This window comes from Sycon ciliatum, chromosome 6 (assembly GCF_964019385.1).
Source record: "Sycon ciliatum chromosome 6, ocSycCili1.1, whole genome shotgun sequence".
Lineage (NCBI taxonomy): Eukaryota > Metazoa > Porifera > Calcarea > Leucosolenida > Sycettidae > Sycon > Sycon ciliatum.
Window position 1 is genome coordinate 32,069,223 of NC_088648.1, and position 16,907 is coordinate 32,086,129.

Here is a 16,907-nt window from a genome sequence, read left to right on the forward strand (position 1 = left end):
CTGGGGGTGGGTTGTATGCTCCCAGCGCTTGTGTACATCGTCTGAATGGGCTGAGATTTGGCACACACATAGTAGATACATAGGGGAACAAGCTGAAGGGGTAAAAGACCCGGGGTCCGTACTAAAAATATTGAGTTATCCTCGATCGTAGTCAGCGTTTCGACGCGCGGCGAAGCGCAGCGGAGCGCATCCTCTGCATACAAACTAAAGCCGCGTGCCCCATCTGACTGTATACTTGGGAAAAGAAACGATGTCTTGTTGCCGAAGTACAACACACTTGTTTCTTGTCGTTCGAAAATGGACGCGGAGCAAGCTCTCAATCTCTTACAGAACCTCGAGGCCGACGATGAGCCTCTGCCTGCTGAGAGCTCTGACTCTTCTGAAGGCGACTTCATGTCGTCGAGCGAAGAGGAAGAGCTGGACCGAGAGCTTGACGGCTATGTCAGTTCCGATGACGGATCAGCTGACGATCAGGTGGACGACGATGTTGGTGATGAGCCTGTTCCGTTGCAGGGCCAAGGACAACCAAGAGGCGGAGGGCGTGGTGTTCAGCAGGGTGGAAGAGGACAAGGACAGGCAGCCGTAGCGAGGGGTCATGGCGGTGGTGCAGGTCGTGGCGGTGGCGCAGGCCGCGGTGCTGGCGCAGGTCGCGGTGCTCGCGCAGGTCGCGCTGCTGGCGCAGGTCGCGGAGCTGGCGCAGGTCGTGGAAGAGGCCGAGGACGCGGTGCTGGACTTGGTTACGCACCGTTGTCGTCCATGGATGTCGTCGATGACAATGGACCTCAGCAGATTCCTGTGTTTCAGCCGTCCAGTGAACCTGGACTAAAACTGCCTCCTGGGTTTGTTGTCGACTCGGAGGCGAGTGTGTTCAAACTATTTTTCACACCTGAAATAGTAGCAGACATTGTCAAGTTCACGAATGCCTACGCTGATGCACACATCGACCAGCGCCCTTCCTACAAAAATAAAGATGGCCTATGGACAGCAACAACAAGTGCAGAAATGTACAAACTTCTTGCCCTACTTCTCTATATGGCTTACCTTCCTCGTCCCGAACTGGCTGATTATTACAAAACTACTTCTCTCTTTGCTGGTGGTTATGCCAGGCTGATGATACCATCCCACAAGCGGTTCAAGGCGCTGATGTCCTTTCTGAAGGTTGTGGATCATACAACTGAGAACCCGGAAGACCGTCTCCGAAAGGTGCGTCACCTGATCGAGCATTTTCGCACAAAGTGTCGTACGTTATTCAAGCCGTCACAAAACATCGCGGTGGACGAACGGATGATTCGGTGCAAGGGCCGCGCATCTTTCATCCAGTACATGCCAGCAAAGCCGACAAAATGGGGGTTCAAAGCGTTTGCCCTCTGCGACAGCGCTAGTGCCATTCTGTGCGACTTTGAAATTTATACTGGCCAGGGCAATACCGCAGGTGGACTGGCGCATGATGTGGTGATACGCTTGGTGGAGTATCTAGGCAACCAGCACCATGTCGTGTACGTTGACAATTTTTACACGTCTGAGAAGCTGCTGATGTCCCTGAAGAACCTGAATACCAGCATCGTCGGAACGATACGACAGAATCGAATCGGCTTTCCGGCAGAAATGAAAGTCGACTCGAAACGGTTCGAAAAGTGGGCAGCGCGGGGGACGATCCGCTACATTCGCAAGCAGGATGCATTGTATGTGCAATGGAAGGATAAGAGGTGTGTATCAGTCCTCTCCTCGATCCATAGGGGAAACAGCACTGTCATGGTTGCAAGGAAAACCAAGGATGCACAGGGTCACTTCCTTCAAATTGACATCACTCAGCCTCGGTGTATCGCAGACTACAACCGTAGTATGGGTGGTGTTGACACGTTCGACCAACTTATTGAAACATATCGCACGCTACGACGAACGAGAAAGTCGTGGAAAAGTATATTTTATGATTTGATTGATGTTGCTGCAGTCAATTCTTTTCGATACTTTGAAATATGGCGTGCTAACCACCCCGGTCAACTGCCACGTACAGCACACAGTCGGCATTCCGATTTTCAGTCTGGCCTTATTCGGCAGCTGGCTGAAATTGCTGTGGATGAGCCCCCGCCCAAGCGAACCTATGTCCAAGCTGGTGTCCACGCTCCACCGCCTCCAGCAGCACCAGCAGCTGAACAAGAACCCGTAGTGGCAGCAGGAGCAGCCGCACCAGCAGAAGCCGCCGTACCAGCAGTAGCAGCCGCACCAGCAGTAGCAGCCGCACCAGCAGTAGCAGCCGCACCAGCAGTAGCAGACGTGCCAGCAGAAGCCGTCGCACCAGCAGTAGCAGTCGCACCAGCAGTAGCAGCCGCACCAGCAGTAGCAGACGTGCCAGCAGTAGCAGACGTGCCAGCAGAAGCCGTCGCACCAGCAGTAGCAGTCGCACCAGCAGTAGCAGCCGCACCAGCAGTAGCAGACGTGCCAGCAGTAGCAGACGTGCCAGCAGAAGCCGTCGTACCAGCAGTAGCAGTCGCACCAGCAGTAGCAGCCGCACCAGCAGTAGCAGACGTGCCAGCAGTAGCAGACGTGCCAGCAGAAGCCGTCGTACCAGCAGTAGCAGTCGCACCAGCAGTAGCAGCCGCACCAGCAGTAGCAGCCGCACCAGCAGTAGCAGCCGCACCAGCAGTAGCCGCACCAGCAGTAGCAGCCGCACCAGAAGCAGCAGCCGCACCAGAAGCAGCAGCCGCACCAGAAGCAGCCGCGCCAGAAGTTGTACCAGCCGTACCAGCACCAGCAGCAGTAGCTGAACCAGCAGCAATAGCAGCAGCTGCACCCGAGATGCACATACCCAAGTACGATGCTCAAAGGAAAAACTGTCAGCAGTGCTATGACGTTGACAAGGTTCAGCTCAGGGTCACTACATACTGCAAGGCCTGTGGAGTGTTTCTTCACATAGGACCACGGGATTGTTTTGACAAGTACCATACACGGAATTTTGCCTGAAATGTTGCTGGCACAAGACTGCACTTTGTAAATGCACTACAACGTGGCATCGTACCTTTCTAATGCGGACTGTGTTTACCACCATATGCAGTATAACTTGTATGCCAATCGGTGCTGCATATCTCACAATGTTTTGTTCCTTTTTCTCATGCAAAGAGCAGACTCATGTATACACAGGGATGGTGACTTGGGCTTTTGGAATGTTTTTTTTCACAGTAGACCGGGTAGTGATATCGGCTGACATAGTGATGTTCAGCATGGCGTGTTCTATATTTCCATTGGCTGGTGTATCCTTGTGAGTGTTTCCTATCCCTTTCCAGACTCTTTCTGGTGCAGACCACCTACTTTTGTGGAAAATTCAACCACTATATCTTAGAAGCCATGGTGATGGCTGAATTGGACCGTTCGTACTATCGTTGCCAATAGTAATTTGATATTTTCGTCAATATTACTTGGAAACAAAGCGCTGGACATCTTTTCATCCTATTCCTTGTTCTTTTCTGATGCGAAAAATGTGCTCATGTGTATATAAAAGTTGAACGGTTGTGGAGTTACAGTGATTCTTGTCGGAGTGGGTAGAAATGTGAATTTTTGGCCAAATCAGTGGCACCTCAAAGGGTTAAAATGATTACTGACGGTCCTTTTTGCCATTGTGTGTGACTGCTTTCCATTTTTGCTGTGCCCGGTCTAATTCACTCGATCTTCAACTCACAATTTCCGTGTCTGTTCCTCTCATTCTTTGGATATGGATGTTGTTGATGCCAACAACAGAGCGTAAGTCAATATTCCCTTTGCTATTTCTTGTTAATACCCAAGTTATTCTAATGCAGACCACACCGCCTGTGGGATATGATATGTACAACCTTCAAGCACTTGTACAGTGTGCGCAGTGCACGCACTGCATAGTTCACTTTCCAAAGAGTTATAAAGAACAGTTTTAACCAGTATGGGTGTTTAGTAATTTAGAACAACACTTTAGCTGTAATGCAATACATATAACTAAATGCGCACTCATATCACAACCATGGGGACGAATAATGTATACCCTAACGATTTCTTGTCACAATTACCAATGGAAACTGTACTTGATTTTTATTTCCTCAACACCTTTTCAATGATTACTGATTGTCCATTTGTCCATTATGTGAAATTGCTTTCCATTTTTGCTTTGCCCCGGAATAATTCACTCAATCTACACCTCACCATTACCGTACTAAGTCATCTCCCTGTTTAGATCCGAATATTTGTAATGCCAACTGCAGAAAGCAGGATAATGTTTCCTAGTCCACTCCCTGTTTAAAATTAGTATTTACTTCAGAATATTTGTGATGCAAGCCACGCCGCTTCTTGGATGTGACCTGTACAATCTCAAAGCATGTGTTGTACAGGGTGCATTGCGAAGACATTGGATAGCTCACTTTATGAAGAGTAATAGAGAACGGATTTGACAAGTATTGGGATTTAATAGGTTGAAAGTAGCTGTACTTATTTTGGCTTTGTTCAGTACCTTTATAATGATTACTGACGGTCGCTTTTTGCCATTGTGTGTGACTGCTTACCATTTTTGCTGTGCCCGGACTAATTCACTCGATCTTCAACTCACGATTGCCGTGTCTGTTCCTCTCATTCTTTGGATATGGATGTTGTTGATGCCAACTACAGCCCGTAAGTCAATATTCCCTTTGCCATTTATTGTTAATAACCGAAATATTTCAATGCAGACCACACCGCCTGTGGGATATGATATGTACAACCTTCAAGCACTTGAACAGTGTGCGCAGTTCACGCACTGGATAGTTCACTTTCCAAAGAGTTATAAAGAACAGTTTTAACCAGTATGGGTGTTTAGTAATTTAGAACAACACTTTAGCTGTAATGCAATAAATATAACTAAATGCGCACTCATATCACAACCATGGGGACGAATAATGTATACCCTAACGATTTCTTGTCACAATTACCAATGGAAACTGTACTTGATTTTTATTTCCTCAACACCTTTTCAATGATTACTGATTGGCCATTTGTCCATTATGTGAAATTGCTTTCCATTTTTGCTTTGCCCCGGAATAATTCACTCAATCTACACCTCACCATTACCGTACTAAGGCCGCGGTCACACATGAAAAGCTTGCACCGCTTTTGCGGAGGCGGAAAGCGGAACTACCGCAGCCGCTTTGGCGGACCACACGATGCAGCGGTCACACATACATGTAGACTACTGTGCTCCTCAACGCTCCGCTTTGGCGGAGAGAATGCAAATGCAGCACGTCCTATGAAATTTTAGATGTTCTTGTCCGAGTTGAAGCGACCTTCGCTTGTACAAGTAGAGCTATCGTGGATCGCTGACAGGCTAGGCTGCTGAATGTCTCCTGTCAAGTACACTCGTGGATTTGGGGCGCATTCACTGCGGCCCAGTACAGGTGTATTTTGAATATTACCAGTTTGGTTTACATCAATATCAAATTCAAATAGTTGTATAGTGGGGTGTCGTTGCCTCCTTCTTGTCCGAGTTGAAGCGACCTTCGCTTGTACAAGTAGAGCTATCGTGGATCGCTGACAGGCTGCTGAATGTCTCCTGTCAAGTACACTCGTGGATTTGGGGCACATTCACTGCGGCCCAGCACGGGTGTATTTGAATATTAGTTTAGTTTACATCAATATCAAATTCAAATTGTTTTATAGCAGAGTGTCGTTGCCTCCTCCATGATCCATCATCGACCCAGCGACTGCATGGATACCTGCAGTTGCAGTGAGGGTGTGGCAGAGTACTCTACTACTCCCTGGTTGCAATCCTAGTGTTGCATACTCTGGTGGACGTATTGCTTGGAGAGAGTTGGAGATCGTCCGCGATCGGGGCCAATGAGTTGGGAGACGGATTCCCTCACCAATTATCCACTCATAACGATGCAGTATTGTTTGCGAGATCTCCAGAACGTACAGTTCATTGGCAAAGAAGAACAATATGAAAACTGAATACCAAACGGCAACCAAACAACACCAGAACTCAGTGCAGAAGTAGCACACCAAACTCCAAAGCCATCACCATGCAGGTTCCGCCAAAGCGGATCCGCGAAAGCGGAGGGTCCGCTCGCATTTTTTTGGCGTAGCGAAATCCAAACTTTCCGCCAAAGCGTAACTTACGCCTCCGCCGTTGCCGAGGCAACGGCGGAAGCGTAAGCTACGCTTTGGCGGAACCGCCAAAAAAAGTGCATGTGTGACCGAGGCCTAAGTCATCTCCCTGTTTAGATCCGAATATTTGTAATGCCAACTGAAGAAAGCAAGATAATGTTTCCTAGTCCACTCCCTGTTTAAAATGATTATTTACTTAAGAATATTTGTGATGCAAGCCACGCCGCTTCTTGGATGTGACGTGTACAATCTCAAAGCATGTGTTGTACAGTGTGCATTGCGAAGACATTGGATAGCTCACTTTATGAAGAGTAATAGAGAACGGATTTGACAAGTATTGGGATTTAATAGGTTGAAAGTAGCTGTACTTATTTTGGCTTTGTTCAGTACCTTTATAATGATTACTGACGGTCGCTTTTTGCCATTGTGTGTGACTGCTTACCATTTTTGCTGTGCCCGGACTAATTCACTGGATCTTCAACTCACGATTCCCGTGTCTGTTCCTCTCATTCTTTGGATATGGATGTTGTTGATGCCAACTACAGCCCGTAAGTCAATATTCCCTTTGCCATTTCTTGTTAATAACCAATATATTTTAATGCAGACCACACCGCCTGTGGGATATGATGTGTACACCCTTCAAGCACTTGTGCCGTGTGCGCATTGCACGCATGTGTGCATTGTGAAGACACTGGATAGCTCACTTTATGAAGAGTAATAGAGAACGGATTGGACAAGTATTGGGATTGAATAGGTTGAAAGTAGCTGTACTTATTTTGGCTTTCTTCAGTACCTTTATAATGATTACTGACGGTCCTTTTTGCCATTGTGTGTGACTGCTTTCCATTTTTGCTGTGCCCGGTCTAATTCACTCGATCTTCAACTCACGATTGCCGTGTCTGTTCCGCTCATTCTTTGGATATGGATGTTGTTGATGCCAACAACAGAGCGTAAGTCAATATTCCCTTTGCCATTTCTTGTTAAACCCAATATATTTTAATGCAGACCACACCGCCTGTGGGATATGATATGTACAACCTTCAAGCGCTTGTACAGTGTGCGCAGTGCACGCACTGGATAGTTCACTTTCCAAAGAGTTATAAAGAACAGTTTTAACCAGTATGGGTGTTTAGTAATTTAGAACAACACTTTAGCTGTAATGCAATAAATATAACTAAATGCGCACTCATATCACAACCATGGGGACGAATAATGTATACCCTAACGATTTCTTGTCACAATTACCAATGGAAACTGTACTTGATTTTTATTTCCTCAACACCTTTTCAATGATTACTGATTAGCCATTTGTCCATTATGTGAAATTGCTTTCCATTTTTGCTTTGCCCCGGAATAATTCACTCAATCTACACCTCACCATTAACGTACTAAGTCATCTCCCTGTTTAGATCCGAATATTTGTAATGCCAACTGCAGAAAGCAAGATAATGTTTCCTAGTCCACTCCCTGTTTAAAATGAGTATTTACTTCAGAATATTTGTGATGGTTGCCACGCCGCTTCTTGGATGTGACGTGTACAATCTCAAAGCATGTGTTGTACAGTGTGCATTGCGAAGACATTGGATAGCTCACTTTATGAAGAGTAATAGAGAACGGATTTGACAAGTATTGGGATTTAATAGGTTGAAAGTAGCTGTACTTATTTTGGCTTTGTTCAGTGCCTTTATAATGATTACTGACGGTCGCTTTTTGCCATTGTGTGTGACTGCTTACCATTTTTGCTGTGCCCGGACTAATTCACTGGATCTTCAACTCACGATTCCCGTGTCTGTTCCTCTCATTCTTTGGATATGGATGTTGTTGATGCCAACTACAGCCCGTAAGTCAATATTCCCTTTGCCATTTCTTGTTAATAACCAATATATTTTAATGCAGACCACACCGCCTGTGGGATATGATATTTACACCCTTCAAGCACTTGTACCGTGTGCGCATTGCACGCATGTGTGCATTGTGAAGACACTGGATAGCTCACTTTATGAAGAGTAATAGAGAACGAATTTGACAAGTATTGGGATTGAATAGGTTGAAAGTAGCTGTACTTATTTTGGCCTTGTTCAGTACCTTTATAATGATTACTGACGGTCGCTTTTTGCCATTGTGTGTGACTGCTTTCCATTTTTGCTGTGCCCGGTCTAATTCACTCGATCTTCAACTCACGATTGCCGTGTCTGTTCCTCTCATTCTTTGGATATGGATGTTGTTGATGCCAACAACAGAGCGTAAGTCAATATTCCCGTTGCCATTTCTTGTTAATACCCAATATATTTTAATGCAGACCACACCGCCTGTGGGATATGATATGTACAACCTTCAAGCACTTGTACAGTGTGCGCAGTGTACGCACTGGATAGTTCACTTTCCAAAGAGTTATAAAGAACAGTTTTAACCAGTATGGGTGTTAAGTAATTTAGAACAACACTTTAGCTGTAATGCAATAAATATAACTAAATGCGCACTCATATCACAACCATGGGGACGAATAATGTATACCCTAACGATTTCTTGTCACAATTACCAATGGAAACTGTACTTGATTTTTATTTCCTCAACACCTTTTCAATGATTACTGATTGGCCATTTGTCCATTATGTGAAATTGCTTTCCATTTTTGCTTTGCCCCGGAATAATTCACTCAATCTACACCTCACCATTACCGTACTAAGTCCTCTCCCTGTTTAGATCCGAATATTTGTAATGCCAACTGCAGAAAGCAAGATAATGTTTCCTAGTCCACTCCCTGTTTAAAATGAGTATTTACTTCAGAATATTTGTGATGCAAGCCACGCCGCTTCTTGGATGTGACGTGTACAATCTCAAAGCATGTGTTGTACAGTGTGCATTGCGAAGACATTGGATAGCTCACTTTATGAAGAGTAATAGAGAACGGATTTGACAAGTATTGGGATTTAATAGGTTGAAAGTAGCTGTACTTATTTTGGCTTTGTTCAGTACCTTTATAATGATTACTGACGGTCGCTTTTTGCCATTGTGTGTGACTGCTTACCATTTTTGCTGTGCCCGGACTAATTCACTCCATCTTCAACTCACGATTCCCATGTCTGTTCCTCTCATTCTTTGGATATGGATGTTGTTGATGCCAACTACAGCCCGTAAGTCAATATTCCCTTTGCCATTTCTTGTTAATAACCAATATATTTTAATACAGACCACACCGCCTGTGGGATATGATATGTACACCCTTCAAGCACTTGTACCCTGTGCGGATTGCCCGCATGTGTGCATTGTGAAGACACTGGATAGCTCACTTTATGAAGAGTAATAGAGAATGGATTTGACAAGTATTGGGATTGAATAGGTTGAAAGTAGCTGTACTTATTTTGGCTTTGTTCAGTACCTTTATAATGATTACTGACGGTCCTTTTTGCCATTGTGTGTGACTGCTTTCCATTTTTGCGGTGCCCGGTCTAATTCACTCGATCTTCAACTCACGATTGCCGTGTCTGTTCCTCTCATTCTTTGGATATGGATGTTGTTGATGCCAAGTACAGGGGGTAAGTCAATATTCCCTTTGCCATTTCTTGTTAATAACCAATATATTTTAATGCAGACCACACCGCCTGTGGGGTATGATATGTACACCCTTCAAGCACTTGTACAGTGTGCGCATTGCACGCATGTGTGCATTGTGAAGAAACTGGATAGCTCACTTTATGAAGAGTAATAGAGAACGGATTTGACAAGTATTGGGATTGAATAGGTTGAAAGTAGCTGTACTTATTTTGGCTTTGTTCAGTACCTTTATAATGGATACTGACGGTCCTTTTTGCCATTGTGTGTGACTGCTTTCCATTTTTGCTGTGCCCGGTCTAATTTACTCGATTTTCAACTCACGATTGCCGTGTCTGTTCCTCTCATTCTTTGGATATGGATGTTGTTGATGCCAACAACAGAGCATAAGTCAATATTCCCGTTGCCATTTCTTGTTAATACCCAATATATTTTAATGCAGACCACACCGCCTGTGGGATATGATATGTACAACCTTCAAGCACTTGTACAGTGTGCGCAGTGTACGCACTGGATAGTTCACTTTCCAAAGAGTTATAAAGAACAGTTTTAACCAGTATGGGTGTTTAGTAATTTAGAACAACACTTTAGCTGTAATGCAATAAATATAACTAAATGCGCACTCATATCACAACCATGGGGACGAATAATGTATACCCTAACGATTTCTTGTCACAATTACCAATGGAAACTGTACTTGATTTTTATTTCCTCAACACCTTTTCAATGATTACTGATTGGCCATTTGTCCATTATGTGAAATTGCTTTCCATTTTTGCTTTGCCCCGGAATAATTCACTCAATCTACACCTCACCATTACCGTACTAAGTCCTCTCCCTGTTTAGATCCGAATATTTGTAATGCCAACTGCAGAAAGCAAGATAATGTTTCCTAGTCCACTCCCTGTTTAAAATGAGTATTTACTTCAGAATATTTGTGATGCAAGCCACGCCGCTTCTTGGATGTGACGTGTACAATCTCAAAGCATGTGTTGTACAGTGTGCATTGCGAAGACATTGGATAGCTGACTTTATGAAGAGTAATAGAGAACGGATTTGACAAGTATTGGGATTTAATAGGTTGAAAGTAGCTGTACTTATTTTGGCTTTGTTCAGTACCTTTATAATGATTACTGACGGTCGCTTTTTGCCATTGTGTGTGACTGCTTACCATTTTTGCTGTGCCCGGACTAATTCACTCGATCTTCAACTCACGATTCCCATGTCTGTTCCTCTCATTCTTTGGATATGGATGTTGTTGATGCCAACTACAGCCCATAAGTCAATATTCCCTTTGCCATTTCTTGTTAATAACTAATATATTTTAATACAGACCACACCGCCTGTGGGATATGATATGTACACCCTTCAAGCACTTGTACCCTGTGCGCATTGCCCGCATGTGTGCATTGTGAAGACACTGGATAGCTCACTTTATGAAGAGTAATAGAGAACGGATTTGACAAGTATTGGGATTGAATAGGTTGAAAGTAGCTGTACTTATTTTGGCTTTGTTCAGTACCTTTATAATGATTACTGACGGTCGCTTTTTGCCATTGTGTGTGACTGCTTACCATTTTTGCTGTGCCTGGACTAATTCATTCAATCGTCAACTCACAATTGCCGTGTCTGTTCCTCTCATTCTTTGGATATGGATGTTGTTGATGCCAACTACAGGGGGTAAGTCAATATTCCCTTTGCCATTTCTTGTTAATAACCAATCTATTTTAATGCAGACCACACCGCCTGTGGGATATGATATGTACACCCTTCAAGCACTTGTACCGTGTGCGCATTGCACGCATGTGTGCATTGTGAAGACACTGGATAGCTCACTTTATGAAGAGTAATAGAGAATGGATTTGACAAGTATTGGGATTGAATAGGTTGAAAGTAGCTGTACTTATTTTGGCTTTGTTCAGTACCTTTATAATGATTACTGACGGTCCTTTTTGCCATTGTGTGTGACTGCTTTCCATTTTTGCTGTGCCCGGTCTAATTCACTCGATCTTCAACTCACGATTGCCGTGTCTGTTCCTCTCATTCTTTGGATATGGATGTTGTTGATGCCAACTACAGCCCGTAAGTCAATATTCCCTTTGCCATTTCTTGTTAATAACCAATATATTTTAATGCAGACCACACCGCCTGTGGGGTATGATATGTACACCCTTCAAGCACTTGTACGGTGTGCGCATTGCACGCATGTGTGCATTGTGAAGAAACTGGATAGCTCACTTTATGAAGAGTAATAGAGAACGGATTTGACAAGTATTGGGATTGAATAGGTTGAAAGTAGCTGTACTTATTTTGGCTTTGTTCAGTACCTTTATAATGGATACTGACGGTCCTTTTTGCCATTGTGTGTGACTGCTTTCCATTTTTGCTTTGCCCGGTCTAATTTACTCGATTTTCAACTCACGATTGCCGTGTCTGTTCCTCTCATTCTTTGGATATGGATGTTGTTGATGCCAACAACAGAGCGTAAGTCAATATTCCCTTTGCCATTTCTTGTTAATACCCAATATATTTTAATGCAGACCACACCGCCTGTGGGATATGATATGTACAACCTTCAAGCACTTGTACAGTGTGCGCAGTGCACGCACTGGATAGTTCACTTTCCAAAGAGTTAGAAAGAACAGTTTTAACCAGTATGGGTGTGTAGTAATTTAGAACAACACTTCAGCTTTAATGCAATATATATAACTAAATGCGCACTCATATCACAACCATGGGGATGAATAATGTATACCCTAACGATTTCTTGTCACAATTACCAATGGAAACTGTACTTGATTTTTTATTTCCTCAACACCTTTTCAATGTCATTTTTAGAGCATTGCTCGCGAATAGCAAGGTCCCTATTTCGAGTCCCGGTGGTGTGACTGATGATTTTTTCTTTCTTTCATATCTGGCTTGCAAGTGTTGAGTTTCGGAGAGAAAAGAGCAGTAGGTGGCATGTGGCCTCTAATTTCCTAAAAACCTTTTCAATGATTACTGATTGGCCATTTGTCCATTATGTCAAATTGCTTTCCATTTTTGCTTTGCCCCGGAATAATTCACTCAATCTACACCTCACCATTACCGTACTAAGTCATCTCCCTGTTTAGATCCGAATATTTGTAAAGTCAACTGCAGAAAGCAAGATCATGTTTCCTAGTCCACTCCCTGTTTAAAATGAGTATTTACTTCAGAATATTTGTGATGCAAGCCACGCCGCTTCTTGGATGTGACGTGTACAATCTCAAAGCATGTGTTGTACAGTGTGCATTGCGAAGACATTGGATAGCTCACTTTATGAAGAGTAATAGAGAAGGAATTTGACAAGTATTGGGATTTAATAGGTTGAAAGTAGCTGTACTTATTTTGGCTTTGTTAAGTACCTTTATAATGATTATTGACGGTCGCTTTTTGCCATTGTGTGACTGCTTACTATTTTTGCTGTGCCTGGACTAATTCACTTGATCTTCAAACTCACGATTCCCGTGTCTGTTCCTCTCATTCTTTGGATATGGATGTTATTGATGCCAACTACAGTCCGTAAGTCAATATTCCCTTTGCCATGTCTTGTTGATAACCAATATATTTTAATGCATACCACACCGCCTGTGGGATATGATATGTACGCCCTTCAAGCACTTTTACCGCGTGCGCATTGCACGCATGTGTGCATTGTGAAGACACTGGATAGCTCACTTTATGAAGAGTAATAGAGAACGGATTTGACAAGTATTGGGATTGAATAGGTTGAAATTAGCTGTACTTATTTTGGCTTTGTTCAGTACCTTTATAATGATTACTGACGGTCGCTTTTTGCCATGGTGTGTGACTGCTTACCATTTTTGCTGTGCACGGACTAATTCACTCGATCTTCAACTCACGATTCCCTTGTCTGTTCCTCTCATTCTTTGGATATGGATGTTGTTGATGCCAACTACAGCCCGTAAGTCAATATTCCCTTTGCCATTTCCTGTTAATAACCAATCTATTTTAATGCAGACCACACCGCCTGTGGGATATGATATTTACACCCTTCAAGCACTTGTACCCTGTGCGCATTGCCCGCATGTGTGCATTGTGAAGACACTGGATAGCTCACTTTATGAAGAGTAATAGAGAACGGATTTGACAAGTATTGGGATTGAATAGGTTGAAAGTAGCTGTACTTATTTTGGCTTTGTTCAGTACCTTTATAATGATTACTGACGGTCGCTTTTTGCCATTGTGTGTGACTGCTTACCATTTTTGCTGTGCCTGGACTAATTCATTCAATCGTCAACTCACAATTGCCGTGTCTGTTCCTCTCATTCTTTGGATATGGATGTTGTTGATGCCAACTACAGGGGGTAAGTCAATATTCCCTTTGCCATTTCTTGTTAATAACCAATCTATTTTAATGCAGACCACACCGCCTGTGGGATATGATATGTACACCCTTCAAGCACTTGTACCGTGTGCGCATTGCACGCATGTGTGCATTGTGAAGACACTGGATAGCTCACTTTATGAAGAGTAATAGAGAATGGATTTGACAAGTATTGGGATTGAATAGGTTGAAAGTAGCTGTACTTATTTTGGCTTTGTTCAGTACCTTTATAATGATTACTGACGGTCCTTTTTGCCATTGTGTGTGACTGCTTACCATTTTTGCTGTGCCTGGACTAATTCACTCAATCTTCAACTCACAATTGCCGTTTCTGTTCCTCTCATTCTTTGGATATGGATGTTATTGATGCCAACTACAGTCCGTAAGTCAATATTCCCTTTGCCATGTCTTGTTGATAACCAATATATTTTAATGCATACCACACCGCCTGTGGGATATGATATGTACGCCCTTCAAGCACTTTTACCGCGTGCGCATTGCACGCATGTGTGCATTGTGAAGACACTGGATAGCTCACTTTATGAAGAGTAATAGAGAACGGATTTGACAAGTATTGGGATTGAATAGGTTGAAATTAGCTGTACTTATTTTGGCTTTGTTCAGTACCTTTATAATGATTACTGACGGTCGCTTTTTGCCATGGTGTGTGACTGCTTACCATTTTTGCTGTGCACGGACTAATTCACTCGATCTTCAACTCACGATTCCCTTGTCTGTTCCTCTCATTCTTTGGATATGGATGTTGTTGATGCCAACTACAGCCCGTAAGTCAATATTCCCTTTGCCATTTCCTGTTAATAACCAATCTATTTTAATGCAGACCACACCGCCTGTGGGATATGATATTTACACCCTTCAAGCACTTGTACCCTGTGCGCATTGCCCGCATGTGTGCATTGTGAAGACACTGGATAGCTCACTTCATGAAGAGTAATAGAGAACGGATTTGACAAGTATTGGGATTGAATAGGTTGAAAGTAGCTGTACTTATTTTGGCTTTGTTCAGTACCTTTATAATGATTACTGACGGTCGCTTTTTGCCATTGTGTGTGACTGCTTACCATTTTTGCTGTGCCTGGACTAATTCACTCAATCTTCAACTCACAATTGCCGTTTCTGTTCCTCTCATTCTTTGGATATGGATGTTGTTGATGCCAACTACAGGGGGTAAGTCAATATTCCCTTTGCCATTTCTTGTTAATAACCAATATATTTTAATGCAGACCACACCGCCTGTGGGATATGATATGTACACCCTTCAAGCACTTGTACCGTGTGCGCATTGCACGCCTGTGTGCATTGTGAAGACACTGGATAGCTCACTTTATGAAGAGTAATAGAGAACGGATTTGACAAGTATTGGGATTGAATAGGTTGAAAGTAGCTGTACTTATTTTGGCTTTGTTCAGTATCTTTATAATGATTACTGACGGTCCTTTTTGCCATTGTGTGTGACTGCTTTCCATTTTTGCTGTGCCCGGTCTAATTCACTCGATCTTCAACTCACGATTGCCATGTCTGTTCCTCTCATTCTTTGGATATGGATGTTGTTGATGCCAACAACAGAGCGTAAGTCAATATTCCCTTTGCCATTTCTTGTTAATACCCGATATATTTTATTGCAGACCACACCGCCTGTGGGATATGATATGTACAACCTTCAAGCACTTGTACAGTGTGCGCAGTGCACGCATTGGATAGTTCACTTTCCAAAGAGTTAATATAGAACAGTTTTAACCAGTATGGGTGTTTAGTAATTTAGAACAACACTTTAGCTGTAATGCAATAAATATAACTAAATGCGCACTCATATCACAACCATGGGGACGAATAATGTATACCCTAACGATTTCTTGTCACAATTACCAATGGAAACTGTACTTGATTTTTATTTCCTCAACACCTTTTCAATGATTACTGATTGGCCATTTGTCCATTATGTGAAATTGCTTTCCATTTTTGCTTTGCCCCGGAATAATTCACTCAATCTACACCTCACCATTACCGTACTAAGTCATCTCCCTGTTTAGATTCGAATATTAGTAATGCCAACTGCAGAAAGCAAGATCATGTTTCCTAGTCCACTCCCTGTTTAAAATGAGTATTTACTTCAGAATATTTGTGATGCAAGCCACGCCGCTTCTTGGATGTGACGTGTACAATCTCAAAGCATGTGTTGTACAGTGTGCATTACGAAGACATTGGATAGCTCACTTTATGAAGAGTAATAGAGAACGGATTTGACAAGGATTGGGATTTAATAGGTTGAAAGTAGCTGTACTTATTTTGGCTTTGTTCAGTACCTTTATAATGATTACTGACGGTCGCTTTTTGCCATTGTGTGTGACTGCTTACCATTTTTGCTGTGCCCGGACTAATTCACTCGATCTTCAAACTCACGATTCCCGTGTCTGTTCCTCTCATTCTTTGGATATGGATGTTGTTGATGCCAACTACAGCCCGTAAGTCAATATTCCCTTTGCCATTTCTTGTTAATAACCAATATATTTTAATGCAGACCACACCGCCTGTGGGGTATGATATGTACACCCTTCAAGCACTTGTACGGTGTGCGCATTGCACGCATGTGTGCATTGTGAAGAAACTGGATAGCTCACTTTATGAAGAGTAATAGAGAACGGATTTGACAAGTATTGGGATTGAATAGGTTGAAAGTAGCTGTACTTATTTTGGCTTTGTTCAGTACCTTTATAATGGATACTGACGGTCCTTTTTGCCATTGTGTGTGACTGCTTTCCATTTTTGCTTTGCCCGGTCTAATTTACTCGATTTTCAACTCACGATTGCCGTGTCTGTTCCTCTCATTCTTTGGATATGGATGTTGTTGATGCCAACAACAGAGCGTAAGTCA

General features: G+C 43.1%; 1 protein-coding gene across 1 annotated transcript; it reads left to right on the forward strand.

Annotated features, from left to right (window-relative positions):
* The first annotated feature begins 297 nt into the window (after window positions 1–297).
* LOC135820222 (uncharacterized) lies at window positions 298–3,521 on the forward strand. Its single transcript, XM_065333538.1, has one exon. The coding sequence runs from the start codon at window positions 298–300 to the stop codon at window positions 2,959–2,961; it is 2,664 nt and encodes an 887-aa protein (XP_065189610.1). The 3' UTR covers window positions 2,962–3,521.
* Window positions 3,522–16,907: the final 13,386 nt, after the last annotated feature.